Source organism: Thermobia domestica, chromosome 1, assembly GCF_964235325.1.
Source record: "Thermobia domestica chromosome 1, izTheDome1.hap1.1, whole genome shotgun sequence".
Taxonomy (NCBI): Eukaryota; Metazoa; Arthropoda; class Insecta; order Zygentoma; family Lepismatidae; genus Thermobia; species Thermobia domestica.
In genome coordinates, this window is record NC_137454.1 from 308,380,972 (window position 1) to 308,399,078 (window position 18,107).

Here is an 18,107-nt window from a genome sequence, read left to right on the forward strand (position 1 = left end):
AAAGATTTCATTTTTTCTTCTGTGGTTTTAATACTGTGTATCTGTTTTAGCCTAAGGCTATGGCGCGTTGTCACATTCTTTGCCCCCCCCCCCTTCCCCACTACCGTCGCAGAGATCCTTGCATGGCCGGTTTCACTGCAAAAACACTGCTTTATCGGACCTGTCTGCATCTCGAACATCTGAAAGCGATTTTTAAAATGGGATGCAGCACCATCAGAAATCACTCACACGGTTTGGGAAATTGTAAACACCTATTTTCACGTATTCAAACCTTTTTCTATAAAATATATTTTCATTTTTCTTCGAGTATGTTTAGAATCTTGTCTATGACTATGAGTACATGAGCCGAATCGTGTGTTTTATCGTCGTTTATTACAACAAAACTGTCAATTGTTTCATATTTCGATGATAACTCTGAATTTCACTTTGCAGAATAACAGTCCAGTTTTCAACGAAGTCCACATGAAGTAAAATAGAATTTGTATCTTGAAATTTTATACGGTGGTTTTCGGTAGCAATTAATTCTCTTTGGATTTTCTTGATGTAGTCATGAATTTCAATTCTTACAGTTAAACCGGCAATGTACGATACGAAAACAGAAAGTGGCACAGTTTTTTTTTTTTTTTTTTGTTGTTGTTGTTGTAACGAGATCATTATTCTCCCATATGGTATACGTAACCACTTTCATTTTCATCAGGATCAATAATTAAAGACACCACACTTATTTCTTCCACTCCAGGACATTCACCACATTCTTGAAGAAGACAGCTGTCATTTTCTACGGATCATACTACTAAAGGAAATTGGTCACTCATGACAGCTTCAATACAGGTTGCACTTTTGATTTGTAGCAACGCAGTAGCAGCTAACTTAAAATTTGCACAATACACACACACACACACTTCCCTCTTAGGTTGCGGACTGACACACTTTAGTCGAATACTATAAAATTCCGAGTGACCCATTTTTATGCTGGGATTGTTCTGTTTAAAAATTCAGTAAATTTCGTTGGAACGCGTAAGAAAACGTTTCGATTTTTTTTTTTTTAACTTTTTGTCATTTTTCGATCACTGTAATGACATCGCACTTAATTGAGAATTTGTCTGCAGCATTCCAAATCATACTGAGGTAATAGTTTAGGCCTTTTATAGATCATCAGAATTCATTGGATGGCCATTTCAAGTAAACTTAAAATTTGTGTGTTTCGTAATCGTAATTTCCACCTCAGATTACTTCAGTTTAAGTAAACGGAGGAGTAGGGGGGCTCATTTTACTATTTCAGAGAGCCTCTTTGTTCAAAATAATAAAAAAACCAGCCAAGAAAACCTTTTATTCTTCATTTAATGAATATGAACCACAAACATCATCAAATCATTGCACTTTTATTGTTCCCAGTGTTGCTAACTGTGACATCAAAATTAGCGAAACTTCGCTAACTTTAAAAGACTGCAGTTAATCCATGAAGCATTGGTCGATAATGGTATTTGGTGTGTTTATTATTCAGGTAAAGTTGAACCATCTGACAAAATTTCAGAATTTTAAAAAATGGTGTTTTCGAGAAAATGGCGCCCAAAAATGGCGATTTTTGAAAATTTTCAATTTCTCGAATTTTTTGCGACAAAACGGTTGACGACAGAAGCGATACAAAATGTTTTTTGGAAAGCGGGTAACTAGGTCTTACCAACCGTGAAAACAGAATTTTAAAATTCGAACCGGAAGTGCTCGAAAAAAATTCGCAAACTTCGACTTTTCAGATAAATTGACGTTCATTTGTTAATTTATGTACAAAAAGATACGCATGCGCAAACCAAACTATAATAAAATATAGTTTATTTATATCCCTATGTACATACCACAACAAGAATTATAACTCTACCTGTCTCCATAGCCGAATGGTGAGGCTCCGAAATTGACCATTTTCTATGTCTTCTACAATTCATAAATTGTACTCCCCGTCTTTGATGGCCCATTACTTGGCGGGAAAATTTTTTTCGAGAAAACAAAAAAATACGGGTCTCTTAAAAACATGTCTAGTTGCTATAAAAAAAAGTTTCAACAATATCTGAGATGGTGATGGTACATGCTCTGCCTGAATTGAAATGGAAGGCACCTATTTCAAAACACGTTTTCTAGCGTATAGTATTAAAGAAAGAAACTGTATTTAACAAAAGTTTACTTTGTTTTCTACGAAAACGTGCACCTGTTTTCATCCTAAAACTGCTTATTTTCGCCACAAAAAATAAAACTTTCCTCCCGGACGTGTTCGGATTACCGGTACTCTACTGTATATATATATTTCAAAAATGATCAAAATGAAATATTTTCGTTTAACGTCCCACGATTATGCCTTTTAAGCTAAGGAAGACTGTGATCAAGGCAAATGAATGATAATGGAAGATTTGGTGGAATGAGAAAGTGTAAGGAAACGGGAGTACCCCGAGAAAACCTACGGACACGATGTTGCTCACCACAAACTAACTTGGCCGAGAATCGAACCAAGGACGCCACACACCAGAGGTAAACGCTCTGCCATTGAGCTACCGTGCCTCCTTCAAAAATGATGTATGTATCATATGAAAAAATAGATTATATTCCTTGGATTTGTCCGTTTCGCAAGAATTTTGCTTGGATTTTTTCTGTTTGGATTCTGACCCTTGAATTGTCCCCGCTTCGGAGTTTATATATATATATATATATATATATATATATATATATATATATATATATATATATATATATATATATATACAGTGGAGTCTCGTTAATTCGAACTTGGATAATCCGAAATATTGGATAATTCGAACAGAAGTCCATTCCCCTTGAAAACTGTACTGAAAACAATAGTAAAAAGTCGTGGATAAATCGAACTTTTGAACCTATGTTTTGGATAATTCGAAGTAAATACAGTTGAAAATTTTTAATGTTGGACAGATGTAAACAGAGAAATACAGTTTTAACGTGTTTTCAGTTATCCAGTTGCAGCCATAGGGAAGAGTAATACAAAAGATAAATAGAAAATCTATGTAATGATAAAGATGAAGGTGAGTTGCGGAAGAAGTAAAGATAGAGAACGTGTTCCAATCTCACTTTGTTTTAGAATTGCTTGAAAATTTAAGATGAATTATTGATAAAGTCAACCAAATGTTATTAATATCGTGTTGCACGCAATACATGAAATTCAAGATTTATTGACCGTACAAAAACAATCAAATTTAAGCAAATGAGATTTACGACTTCTTAAAAGTGAGAACAGAATATTCAAATTGTTACTGGTGTTTAATTGTTTGGGCTATTCAATGTATGTTATAGTGTCGTGCGTAAATATATTTTCCATTGTACACGTAGTTTGAATTATGTGGAGTCAATGTCGTTTGTTAGTTTGCGGTATTCGATCACGCAAATAATAAGCTGCTTTAAAGGTAAAGTCTACATCATATGAATATGTTTCTGATGCACAGTAGTTTGGTTTGTTTGTTGTTATATAGGCCTATGTGAAAATGATTGTTGTTGGATAATTCGAATTTTGGATAATTCGAAGTTTTTTCGTGCCCCCTTGGACTTCGAATTAAAAAGAGTCCACTGTATATATATATATATATATATATATATATATATATATATATATATATATATATATATATATATATATATATATATATATATATATATATATATATATATATATAAATTACAACTTCAATTTTGCCCACTATGCTCCTTTGATCAGCAAAACTTCACTAACGTATCTGTCATTTGCATTTAACTATTGTCATTGAAAAGAAAAAAGAAACATAGACCCAACATATACAGTAGACTACCAATTATCCGGCTTAGTTAAGAGCAAACGACAATAGCATATCTCCGTAATAAAATTAGGAATATCTTTCTAAACGATTTAACTCCTTAATAAAAAGCGACTTTGTCCATGAGAAATTGTCATCTCTCACTGTTTTCAAAAATTAAAAACTTGAGTGTTTTGACTCTGATTTTAAACTTTCTTTTCGCATTTTATAATCATTTACCAGTAAACAGTATTCCTAAAATAATTTAAAGCGTGTATTAATAGTTAGGCCTACGTTTTACGCTAGTGTTTCGTTTATCTTAAAATTGTATATATCATACTGTACAGTGTACATTATCTTATGTTTCCTGCGATTAAGTTCTTCTTCTTATTGTTCTCCTCAATCATAGGTTGGTGGGCAACATGGAAATTTTAAAACCTCTCTCTCCTCTGGGATTGCTGTTTTATACTTTGATAAGGTATCTTCTTCGTAACTGCATCTAAGTATTCTATCCTTGGTCTTCCTGATTTTCCCTTTGTCTTTCTCTTTATCAGCACGGTGATCCAATCACAGTGCCGAATAAGATGGCCAAGCATGCTGTTTCTTCTTTTTCTTATTATCTTCGTGATCTGTCGTCCTGCCTTAGCTTACTTTAGTATGTCTTCATTCCTTTTCCGTTTATGCTTGATCTTCATATTTCTGTAATAAAATAAGTGTTTGAAACGTACATTACAGCACAGAATAAACATTTATAATGTACTGGCCTGTACTGAGGTAAAAAAATATGAATATCGGATGCTTTTCGTATAAAAAGTGTTTTTAGTGGTACAGGTGAGGCAGGATTATAAATTCCGGTCTATCCGGTTTTTTGTTATCGGACCTACCCCACCGGATAATCGGGGTTTTGCTTACAACGAAACGTGTATTTATGTATAGCTTAATCCATACCAGCTGTATGCAGTCCTGCTTTTTTTTTTTTTTTGTCTAAATCTATACTAGCTGTATGCAGTCCTGCTCCTTTTAATTTCTTAAAAATCTAAATCTATGCTAGCTGGATGCAGTCTTGTTTATTTTTAATTTTCAAGCTTAATCCATACTAGCTGTATGCAGTCCTACTCCTTTTTATTATTTTTTTAAAAACTTACGTAATCCATACTAACTGGACGCAGTCCTGCTCCTTTTTATATGGGAATATATCTTTTTCCTTAGCTTCACTCTGTAATATCAATGTAATTACCGAATGACATTTTCGCATCGTTCCGTGCATTTGTTGCGAGTTTCTTCACAAAGTTTCACCTAATGAAAGGGCCATCTGTTTATCGTATATGAGGAAATACGATGATGCCATAAACGTAGTGTAGGACCCGAGATATAATTAGTAATTGATGAATGAAACAAGTGCGTTTATTCTGTCTCCAACACCTGTACATTCCACCGCTGGAGACTTTTCGAATATTCCTGCAGAGGTATAAGGACTGATAGTGAAGGCCTTACGTCATCCTCTGCGTGAAGTACACACATGTGGCCGATAGGCGTAGCGGGAGTAGTGACGTCAGGAAAGGCCTTTTCCAACAAAATAGTCTCTCTCTCTCTTTTTCTCTTATAGATTGAAGTTATATGAAAAGAAATGAGAGAGACATGTGGATTGTCATATATGCGTATATGTAGATTTATGTGTGTCTGCATTTGAAGGTTACGTATGGGAGTGTGTTCTTGTAAATGTCGTTTTGAAGCGGAAAGAACTTGAAATAAATAGATCAGTGCATTATGTATAGAATAACATATTTAATATAAATAAAATTCTTGCGTGTTTCCAATTCACCATATCTTACCATACTTCAGGAGACTGTGGTTTCAAAACTAAAGAATAATTTAATGTAACCAGTATTGTATTCATATTCAGAAACTTCTGTGTTCGATTCCAGATGTCAATTCATTTACACTTTATTTTTCTATAATTTATTGACTACTTGCTATTCGTTTATTACAAGATAAAAATTTGCAAATTATGTAAAATTTGTCCTGTATTTTTAGTACAAGCATACCGATTACGCTGATTCAAAAATAACTAGGTATATTGAACAAGGTAGCCGAATTATTTTTAAAACCGTAATGTGTATAGTATATTTTTCTCATAAATTGTATTCCATTTTTATGCGCAAGTGTTTCGTACATTCATAGGTTCCTGCAGCAGGGGAGGGGAGCAAAAAAAGACTTTTGCTACTCTTTGGATGTCAAAAGGATTCGATTTTTCGGAATATATGTAGAAACATATTAGATTTTCCTGTCACCTTATACCCTCTATCACATTTCTCATAATGCAGCTTCTTCTTAAACAATGTCCCAACCAGTTTCTCTTTCTATTTTCAATGTACTTAAAAAGTTCGTTACTGAATTATCTATTTCTGTGTATGTGTCTGTTATTTGCAAAGTTTTCAGTTTTGAACCCTCCATTCGACGGAACATAATATGCCTATCGTAAAAAAAAATATCAATACAACATTATATATTTGTAGCTATTATGCTTTGCAATACTTTGCATATCTGCTAAATCCATTTGTAATGTTTGTCTTCGTAAAACAACATATCGTAGGAATATTTTAATAGAACTAGTAAACAAAACACGTGGAAAAAGTTTAGTACTTAGGAAATTATAAATGTGTAAATATATTACAAGAATTGTTTAATGAGTATAATAATAATGTACATAGAACAATCGGTATGAAGCCTATAAAAGTTAATAAGGAAAATTAATTCTGGCAATGCTCTTGGAGCATTCTCAACTGGTTTTTGACTAAATCTAAGATTATTCTTTTGTTCCCTATTTCTAACACTTCCTCATTCGTTTTGCGTTCGACCCAGCTATTTCTCTTCATTTTTCTCCACACACACGTTCCAAAACTCTCCCGTCTTTTTTTTTCATCACTTTCGCGTAACGTCTATGTTTCGCCTCTACAGAACACAGTACTGCACACGAAACTTTTTACTCGTTCTTAACACTTTTTTTTTTTTTAAAGCAAATTATTACACCATAGGCTGAGATAAATTGAGTATGAATGAAGATCAACCGAAGACCAGGGCCGGATCCAGGATTTTCTGACCAGGAGTGAACCAATAACTACCAGTGCATTTGAATTAAATTTGATTTTTTTTTTTTTTTTAATGCCTTTAAAAGCATCTGTGGTGTGAATGAGAAATTGCCCTGAAATGTTCAGGTTTAGTCTCGAGAATCGAATCTACAACTTTCCGAATACAACTCTTCAAAAGTGACATATGACAATTCCTTAGCTGTGATAACGCTGGTGCATAGAGCGGGGAGGGGGGGGAGTAGTATTTTAAGGAGGGTTAGAAGTGGCATGCAGGAAAAAAAAAAAATATTCTCTTCTACTGGCTTCTGTTTTCGTCCCTACTTGAGAAATGTTATATTGTTCTGCTTGGTGAATCCTTTACCTTCAACCTTCAGAAAATAGATTTAAAAAATTGCTTTTGCAAAACTCCGCTTTCTTTTAAGCCTCAAACGGAAATATGACGGCAGAAAATTTTCGAAATTGTTGCTATTTTCATTGCTAGCTTCTCATTTTGTATATTTACAACGAAGGGGTTGCACGTGCACCGGTACACCCCCTAAACCCGGCCTTACTCAAGACACTTATTGATTTCTCGTTATTAATTTAAAATTACGCAGATGAGTTTTCACCTGAATCCTCTCTAATTTCTACAATATTTTGAAAAAAGAAATATATAACAAAGGGGGCAGGGGAACACATTTTAAACTAAAGATTTTACTTTGCTCCTTTTGGAAACTAAGGTTTTGAAGCGCAGAACAGAGCATAAATAATTATAAACATATAAGAAAGCGAGAAATCAGATTACTCTTAGCTGCATCAGAAATTCTATTCTATTATGTAAAAGAGCCATAGTGCTAGTTGAGTAGATAGTAAAACCATATGTATTATGAACTTAGTACACTTTACTTCTCAAAGAGAAATGTCTGTGTTGATGGGAGTTTCCCCTACTAACCATCACCCACCTGCTGCTCGATATATCGATTAATTAAATATGATGAAGATTAAACGATACACCTGGGACTTCAAGAGGGAGATTAGCGGAAACGTAGAATGGATATGAGTTGAAATTACGAGCGAACGAGAGGGGAACCAAGGGAAGGTAGGCTATGATTGAAAGGGATTTGATGGCTTGTCCAACACTGCTTCTGTACCTCCGACAGGATTTCGTACTATATATGTGTGTATATATAATACGTATTCCATAGTCCTCAACTAAAGTGTTTGGTGTTTATAGCATTTCATGGTTCAGTTCTATTTCGGAGCTCAATATTTTGTCTTAATTTCTCGCACTGGGTATAATTAGTTTAAAGAGAAGAAGCGGCCATAGGATTATCCCATTTATTTATATTCAAATTACGTTATTTCATATGGAGAAAAGTTATATTGCTACACAAAGGAAAAATCATTATTTGTTCGTTGTATTTTAAAGTAGAGTAGTTCATTTCTGACTGTGTGCTCTGTAAGGTCATAGCCTTTCTTAGTAAACCTCACGGGTAGGGAAAGAATTGACAAAAGAACATCTGATAGCGTAGTGAATGGTTTTCTAAGCATACTACTCGTAGTTATGGATCTCTAAGCTATGCATATCTACCAACACTTGCTTACCTAATTGTCCTACTTCATGCTCTTCCCTCTTCTTTCCTCATTGTATTTCTTTCTGCTTTCGTCACATGACAACTCCTATATCATACGTCGTGGAGTTGAAAAATGACTGAATTACGAATGTGAAACGGAATACTTTCATCAACATTTAAGTGTATCTAGGGATGCGCACGAGTCGAGTCGGACAGAATTTTCCTGAGAAAATTCGAGTCGAGACACAGCTCTTCCAATAGAAAAATATACGTTTTTCGAGTCGAGACATCACTTTTACAGCACATTTTCGAGACGAGACAGCCTCAAATCTTGTCTCGTGCGCATCCCTAAGTGTATCATTGAAAGGTGAAATCACCATTATAAGCGAAATGTCCATAGTTCATGATGCACACGCTCAGATTTCCTCAGACCTGCCTCCAAAGAAGACATATCATCTACTTTTTAATCTGACTTAAGGATTCTGACGTTGTAATGCTCTCCCATTGCAGTTAATGATTAAAGACTGCTAATTATTAAAATCATGCTAGTGGCTCTTATAAGATTGTAATGTTAGTACGTACTTACTCCACAGTAGGCGCACATAGAGTCCAACAAAACTGTGACGTCACAGAACATTTAGTTGGTTGGTTTTAAAATATAATTCTTGATACACAATGGAATGCTGAGCACCAATTCTTACATAGACACAGCCTGGAGGAAAGCAAAAATATACCAAAAGAGAATGAATTGAAATAATTCTACTTCTATCTGAGGATATTGAGATCCCTGAATATTTGTTACATTTTCTTCAAGCTCCCGTTCTCAAGGATAACTTTCTTTCTCTTTAACCTTCTTTGTACTCTTGAAAATTGTGGTCTTTTATCTTTCATTTGATCGAATTCACATTACCTTAATGTCAGCTCAAAAGACAAATCGCAAGTTGTATGTATGTATGTACATCCGTATAAATGAAATTAGACAAGAAACCAGTTGACTCACCGGTTCCCCTTGCCTCACGAAGACGCCCGTGGAAACTACTTTGCATCAGTCCAGCAGCATGACCAGCGCAATGCCGCTTTGTTAAATACAACTAGATAACTTTTTTAATTCTACATCTTCTTCTTTCTCTTCTTTGGAGAAGAGAGAGAGAGAGACTGGACCCATCAGCACTTGCATTATGTGGACGGCTTCCAGTCGTGTCGTCTGTCTTCAGAATTTCAATGACGATTAAAATTATGCTGGATACTTGTTCTGCATATCTTAGTTAAAAGAGCCAAATTAACGTTCGGTGCAGTCACACAACTCAAGCGTTTACAATTGTCTTTTTTTCGTAATTCTTCCGACATCTCCTATGGCTTTCAGCAATTGAAGTCCTGGGAAAGACCATGCAATTACCATAACACGATACTTCGACTGTTGCACTTGCTGCACTTTCATCCTTTTCTTTTTTCAATGTTTCCTTTACAGGCACTGAAAGTTACTTAGCTATCGTTCCGAATCAAATTGACTCTACTTTACAGATTGACTCTCAAATTGACTCTGTACACATTCTTTTCAAATATTAAAAGACAATATATAATCACACTTCAATTTACGTATCCCGAATTTTCCCTATAAAATAACAGCGATCCTATTAATTCCTTCCTCACCCGACACTAATAGTATAGGAATCAATTATCGTGGTATTTTATGCATAGAGAATGTGATTTTTTTCTTACAAATAGCAATGATAGATACATTGCAGCAAGTTGCCTTTAGGTTACATGATTGCACAACTACCTATTCTTTTAAACCTTAGAGAAGGTTTGTAACATCTTAAGTGAGGTGTTTGAGCACAAATCTTTGCTCTTTAGAGTAAGATAATGTTAATGCATCTGTAAAATATTCATCTATCTATCTATTTATCTATCTATCTATCTATCTATATGATAAACTGAAAGGAAAAAAGAGAGCAGTTTACATTGATAGTTGCATGAGCGCCGCAACTACATCCAGTAACATTAAGCATATGGCAAGAGCTCTTATGGAAATTATACCTTCATTGCTCCCAAATTTTCGTATTGTCGACAAGTGGTTGGAATCATTTGACAACCACCAGCAATATACAGATGACGAGAAACCTAAAACAGGGGAGCGGGGAAAGGTCAACGACACGGTTAAGTCCATTTTCGGTTTCTGAGCTGTGGTCTATACTTAGATTTCGTCTGCTACTTCGGGTAAAGTTATATATGTGCTGTTCCGTGGTGTCATTTGAAACCCCCGTGCAAAAAGTGGGCGAGCCCATACCTACGTCACACTACTTCTGCTAGGATTCTTCTCGTCATCTGTGAGCTGTACTTCCATACTAGTTACGAATTTCTCATTTAGCAGTGCTTAACTCAGCTTTCTTTAAAAATATATATTTCCTGTGGGCCAGTGACTGAGGAGTGAGAAGGAAAGACAATGAATGTTTAACTAACAAAAACTCTGATCGAGAAAATAAACAAATATGAGTGTGATGATGGTGCATACAATTGAATTTGATTTTTTTTTTCACGAAAGAAGGCAGAGTATTCTGTAAAATGTTCTGAGCATATTTTTAATCTTGGTATAAAACGTTAGGTGCCACGTATTTGGTCTAGGAATTAATTCGTGCGGTTGGTACGCACACATTGAAGCTGTAGTACAAACACAAAATACATAAATACCTTAAGAAAAATATTGTCCATCGCTAGCCACCACTTTCGCCCATCTGTCAGGCAATGTACGGATTCCGTGGCGAAAGAAGTCCTCATCCTTGGAAGCGATCCAGTCAGAGACCCATGTTTCGATATCTTCTGAAGAAGTAAACCGCTGTCCAATCAAATCGTTGTTCATGCAATCGAACAAGTAGTAGTCCGAAGGAGCAACGTCTGGTGAATACGGCGGGTGGGGTAAAACTTCCCATCCGACATTTTCTAAATAGGTTTTGACCGGTTTTGCGACATGTGGGCGAGCGTTATCATGTTGAACAATAAGTTTATCATGTCTGTTCTCCCATTCTGGTCGTGTTCTGGCCAGAGCTTGCTTCAAACGCATTAATTGTCGTCGATAACGTTCTCCATTCATAGTTTCACCCGGTTGCAGCAGCTCATAGTACACCACACCTTTCATATCCCACCATATGCACAGCATAACCTTTGCACAGTGAATATCTCGTTTTGGTTGTGATGGACCTGGTTCACCTGGTTTCACCCAGGCCTTTTTTCGTTTAGGGTTCTCGTAATGGATCCACTTCTCATCACCCGTAATAATTCGATGCAGAAACCCCTTTCTGCTCTGTCGTTGAAGCAGCAATTCGCAAATGGTTTTTCGTCTTTCAACGTCTCTGTCTTTCAATTCATGTGGAACCCAATGTGACATCTTTTGAATCATTCCCATGGCTTTCAAGCGTTTGGAGACTGTTGTTTGATCAACGCCTAATGCTGCTGCAAGTTGTTCCTGCGTTTGACACGAATCCTGCTCGAGCAATGCTGTCAATTCTTCGTCTTGAAATTTTTTTGGCTGTCCAGCTCGCTCTTGGTCTGCCAAGCCGAAATCACCACTTCTAAACCGTGCAAACCACTTCTGACACGTTCGCTCAACTAGAGCATGGTCACCATACACTTCCACCAAAATACGATGACTTTCAGTCGCACTTTTCTGCATGTTAAAGTAATGCAGCAGGACACCCCGCAAAAACACTTTATCAGGCACAAATTGCGCCATGTTCACTTAACTACAAACTGGTGTTGTTGACGCTTTAATCCACTGCCCTATACTACGAACGATACGCGATGACAGGGGTTTGCAACACATGTGTGGATACACGGAACTGTGGGACGCTCCGTTCGTTGCGCCATCTCTTGTCCACCCGCACGAATTAATTCCTAGACCAAATATTATGTTGATTGAAAATGTGTCTGGAGAATATGGGTAGTGCTTTCGCTTTTAATTTTGTAAGTGAAATGAAACTTATGTAGTTATTAAAATGCCTTTCAAGGCTAATTCTATATTATATACTACAAGTTATATCCCTTTTTAATTAAATTAATTAGAGTTTAAAGGGTCACAGTGGATCAGTGGTAGAGCGCTTACCTCTGGTGCGTGGAGTTTCTTGTTCGATCCCCGATCAAGTTGGTTTGTGGTGGACAACTCCTGTTTCCTTCCTCCCACTTTCTCATTCCACCAATTCATCCATCATCATTCACTTGCCTTAATCATCGTCTCCCTTAGCCTAAAGAGCAAAATTATAGACGTTAAACTAAAATATTTCATTTCATTTCAAATTAGTGATTAAAGATGATCAAAGTAGAATTTGTGTACAGAAATAATTCTTAAACTTACCTTGAGCAGTATTTATTCATCATGCTTGAAAGTAAATAGTAACTGAATATTATATTAGGAATAGCAAATATAAACTTAAGTTAATAAATATGAAACAGACAAGAATCTATTTTCTTGTCTGTATTTTCAAAATATTGAAGTAACACTCGGGAGTAGAGAGCACACTAACGTATCTTTACATGACTTTCATATTGTAACCACTGTTTTTACAGGCCACTTTTAGATATTTCAGTACAGTAATATACAAGGCAAGTACCGATAAAATGTAATGTAACGTTTGCTTTTTTCAATACACATGTATAAACCGCACTTTCCCCCAAAAGTGAAAACTACGGATCCGGTTTATACATGCGAAGATGATAAATATATGTTATTATTATGTTTAGGAATAATAGACGAATGATAACTTATACTAATGTATAAAAGAAGGTATGTTTTTCGCATAGAAAGAGTCACCTAGAGCCACGAAATTTTGTACGCAGATAAACCTCATCAGGTCTAATCGCATACGAAGAAGATTTTTCAGTTTTCGACTTAATAGGGGATTGGTGGGGTCAAACTTTATGAAAAAATTATAAACCTTGAACTATAGTCTATTAAGTAGGCAACCTAACAATTTCTCCGATGTTCCAGGTTGCATAACTTTTAGGTATTTGCATTATTTTGCATTGACCTCATTCTTCGCTTGCAAAACCGGGCACTTCTAGTAAATAATAATTCAATTCACAATTATGCTATTCAAGTTTTAGGAATAATACTAATATCGATTATTATTATTATTATTGTTGCTACGCAATGAGACTAAAAGATTGTATTGTTAGTCTGTCCGTCCAGTACTCCACGTAATAACTCTTAAGGAAAACTTTTTTTTTTTCAGTAGATAGCCAGAACAATTAACCCGGCGAGTTCGTTAATGGAAACAATCCATTTACTTAATTCATGGGATGGCTTTAAGGGTGGCTATCTGGTCATGTATACCATTTAAAATATGTACCATTCCCTAGCGTTTATGCGACCTGCACAGCAGAAAATAGTTTGGTTGCCTATAATAATAGGATATGGAATAGAAATAAAATGTCTAGTTTAACATCCTACGATTATGCGCCAAAGCTAAGGGAGGTGATGATGATGATGATAATTATGAAAGAAACTATACAATGAAGAAAGTGGTAGGAAACGGGAGAACCCACACGCACGGTGTTTGTCCACCACAAAATTCAAACTGCACTAGGTTGAATCGAACCAGGAACCCAATGGAGCAGAGATGTAATCTCTACCACTGAGCCACGCGGCGCAGGATATGGAATCTATTTATTGTAAAGTTTTTTTACTGAATAATCTTTCGATAATGCTGGTCAATAATACACAGACCAAATAAGAAAAACATGAAAGGAAATTGAAAAGTATAGTTCAGGACGGAGAAGAATCGAAAGTTGTATCAAATAAATGGAGAGATTCCTGACCCGAGCTATTAAAGAATAAGATTTTATATGTATTCATATGACCGCACACAATTATCATAAATGTTTCTTTAGCTTTATTTTTGATAATCAACTTTGAATTCTAACATCCATTAGTACTAATTCATAATATACAGCATATACGAAACAACTTTATTGGTTTGATTTTATCGGTGTTGTGGTGTCTATGTATTCGTTTGACCTTTAGAAATTAGAGCAAAGAGAATTGTATATATGTTAAAAATGTAATAAAAAATATTGTATCGAAGCCTTACCGATTGGTCGGACATTTCAAGGTTATTACGCAGTTCATAGAAAACGTGCATAATCTATCGATTAATCAGATCTTTGGTGTTTCTTTTGCCCACGAAAGTGTATTAGTCAACTACATATATATATAGTCTACTAATACACTTTCGTATATACATAATGAATGTTTCCTGTAACTGGATTCAGCAATAATGTTGAACATTATTTGTCTTAACCCGACTATGGAAATATATTACATATACGTATCTACTTATGAAGGAAATAAATAACAGTAATTATTACATTGTAATTTTCCTAGATCATGTACTGTATACCAGTTGTTTCCAACTGGTGTGTCACGTCGGATACGTACGCAGGAATTTATTTCTGGAGGAGTACATAGCTTTCGGGAGGGTTCCAAATTTAATATGAGAATAAATTATATTTAAAATTTGTAAAAATCACCTCTGAAATTAGATTAAATTTACATAAAAGTTCGGATTTCTGGGGGTCAGAATCCCCACATACTGATTACCGCAAACAAAGTTGCGAGAAATATTCGGACTACGAAAGAGACTTAAACAAAAGAGTGAGTGAAACAAGCCTTCATACTTAACACTTAATTCCTCGTAGTATGTACTGAGAGCTTGGAACCCGAAAGGTTTTTCGAAGAAACTTTTTGATGATTTACTTCAGTGGTTCTCAAACTTTCCGATAAAGCGGACCATCTGTGTCAGTCGGAAAGTGATCTGCGGACTCCCTTGCAATGGCATCTAAAATTTCACATGATATTAAATAAATACATACTAATTAGAATTATCAGCGACAAGGTAAAGATCAAGAAAAATAATGCAATAAGTAATTGATTCTAAATGTACATGATTGTGTCCTAGTGAACAAAATTTTAATTGAAAATGCAGTAACTTTCAAGACAGATTTTTTTTTTTTTTTTTTTTAACGAAATCTACTTGATAAACAATGTTCTCATATATGGGGTCACTAATGTGAGGAATGAAATTCTTTGTGTTTTTCCATAATTGTATTGAAATCTGGAATAAGTTTTGTCACCATCAATTTCAGGTCCGAGTCCGATTCCACATTAAGACGATTTCGCTTTAAGGTTTTAATACTGCAAAGAGCAGAAAATGTCTGCTCATATAAGTAAGTGGTAGAGAAAGGCATCAAATGTTGCAATGCCTTTTTAGACAACTCTCCATACCCACAGCGCACACGCAACTAAAAGCTACAAAGATCATTTTCTTTGAAAACGTTTCTCCTTGAAGTATCGCAGGATAGTCCCAATAGCTGTTCTTGTTCTGTACTAGAGAGATTCATACCTTGTATGTCGTGGATTTCTACATTAGTGAAAGGATTTTCAATCCAACCATTACCAGATTGTGGGACAGGGAAATATTCTCAAACTTGCAGCTAATGCTCTCAAGTGTCCTACAAGTGTTTTCACCTGAAGAATCAATGAAAACTTTGAGCACTGGAAATGATGAATAATTATTGTTTTGTACTCGTACTGCCCACAACTGCAGTTGCTTAATCTTAAAAATACTTCTTGCATTATTGCATAACAACTGTGAGTTTCATTTTATTACAACACTTCTCAATTTTTAGGCGTAGCGGACTCCCTGGCTAGGTCCCGCGGACCCGCTTTAGGAACCACTGTTTTACATACAAATGGACGTTTCACGAAAGTTACTCGTAAGCTCAATACCTAGTTTTCTTTCCAGTGGCAATACTGCGAAACTAGGAATTGAAATTAAAACCGGAAGTGACGTGTGTGCCACTTCCGTTGCTGAGGTAGAACCTATTTTTGGGAGGTTGAATATATATAATCGCTGTCTTTTTCCGGTTTTGTTTTGTGGGAATTCAATGTTGAAACGGGAAATCGTTAAGTCTACCACTTCCGGTTTCAATAGATGAACAACAGTGGAGATGAAACCTATTCTTTAAGACTACATCCTTATCAATTCTTTTTCTTGTTACATCCATTCTTTGGACGTATTTTTTTCACTATTTCTTAACGTTTTGACTGGATATTTGCCGACGGACAAAATTGTTCCATGCGACTTGCTATATGCATAGCATAGTTAAACATTTAAACGTCTGGAAGGTTAACTTACACTACAGCCTACGTTTCTACATGCAACATATCCAACACTTTAAACCCACATTTTATATAACAGGTGGTAACGAAGAGGTGTAAAAGAGCACAGAAGTCATCGATAGAATGCCATTAGTCTACGAATGGAAGTTAATTTGATGTGTATGTCCGTGAGTGTGTATATATATGTATGTGTGTGTGCGTATGTGAGAGGAGATAGGGAGGAAAACTCGGTCCATATATGAATACCAATTGACTTTTCTTCATGTTCAGTTTCCATTTTACATGAGCTGACACAGGTAGTGGAATATTCCATGGATGACACTCAATGGAATATGTGTGTAGTTTAACGTTGTCTTGAGAGTTTTATATATGGTCTAGTTCTGCCGTACTGTAATTTATTTTCATTTGTCAATTAAAAGATAAACCCTTAGTACTAATTTCAATTTGCGTGCTTTTAAGTTACATTTAAAAATGAAATCTTAAAGTTTTACGTCCCATTGTTATCTCGGTTAGGCTAAAGGAGATGGGGTAAATGAATGAAATGGTGGAATGAAGAACGTGGGAGGAAACGGGAGAACCCCGAGAAAACCAACACATACGGTGTTTGTCCATCAGAAATCTCACTTGGCGCGAGCTGGGATCCAACCAAGGACCCCACGCACCAGAGGTGAACGCTCTATTACTGAGCCACCGCGGCCCCCTAAAGTTATATTTAAAATTAGAAGGCAAAGCATGCCCATGTCAGGCGCAGTTCTTTTTGAACCATATCAAATGCTTATTTAAAATGGCTGTAATATCCAAAATTCTAAACATTGATTTTGCCTGTCTGCATGCTCCATCGCATGGTTGAAGTCAGTTGCTAGCTCCAAACTCAGGGCCAGACTGAAAAGTAATAATTATCAAAATTTGAGTAATTGTATATGAAATTCATTTTTAATGTTTTTCTCCTTCTTTTCATTTCAGGTAAGACACTGTTGGATACTATCTCACCGGTCAAGAAAGTGATTTCTGAAGGAGTTCAGTAAGATTTTTTTTTGAACATTCTTTACTTTTTTTAAAAAAAAATAAAGCTTTGAATGTACGAGTGAACATGATTTAATATAATACTATAGTTGTAATTCCCATTTGTTAGAATTATTTTTATGATGTATCGTGATCGTGAGCAAAATCATTGACTAAATACAAAAGAAAGTCTTTGTTAGACCTTTCGCAAAATTTTATTGTTTCTTTTTATTTTTTATTTTTTTTAAAATTTTTTTGTTTTACTGGTCCCCAGGTTAAACAAGATAGGTTAGATCTTTCGCAAATTTTGTTTCTTTTTACTGGTCCCCAGGGCAAACAAGATAGGCCTTGAAGTTTATTCAAATTCTGTCAAATGTACATCAAGGTTACATTAAAAATGCGTTTTGATTCCATATTGCTGTGAGCAGCATTGTTTTATGTTACAGTCTACAAATGCACAATTGTTCGTTTTTGCTTTATAAGCAATTCCTGCAACATGTAAGGTATTTCA

At 35.4% G+C, this 18,107-nt stretch overlaps 1 protein-coding gene across 1 annotated transcript in view; it reads left to right on the forward strand.

The window, feature by feature from the left end:
- Positions 1-17,734, forward strand: part of LOC145667808 (forkhead box protein O-like) — a 232,339-nt gene extending 214,605 nt beyond the window's left edge. The window contains exon 2 of the mRNA XM_081735242.1: positions 17,558-17,734. Within this exon, the coding sequence (XP_081591368.1) occupies positions 17,558-17,599 (42 nt within the window). The 3' untranslated portion in view covers positions 17,600-17,734. The remainder of the gene's footprint in view (positions 1-17,557) is intronic.
- The last annotated feature ends 373 nt before the right edge of the window (positions 17,735-18,107 follow it).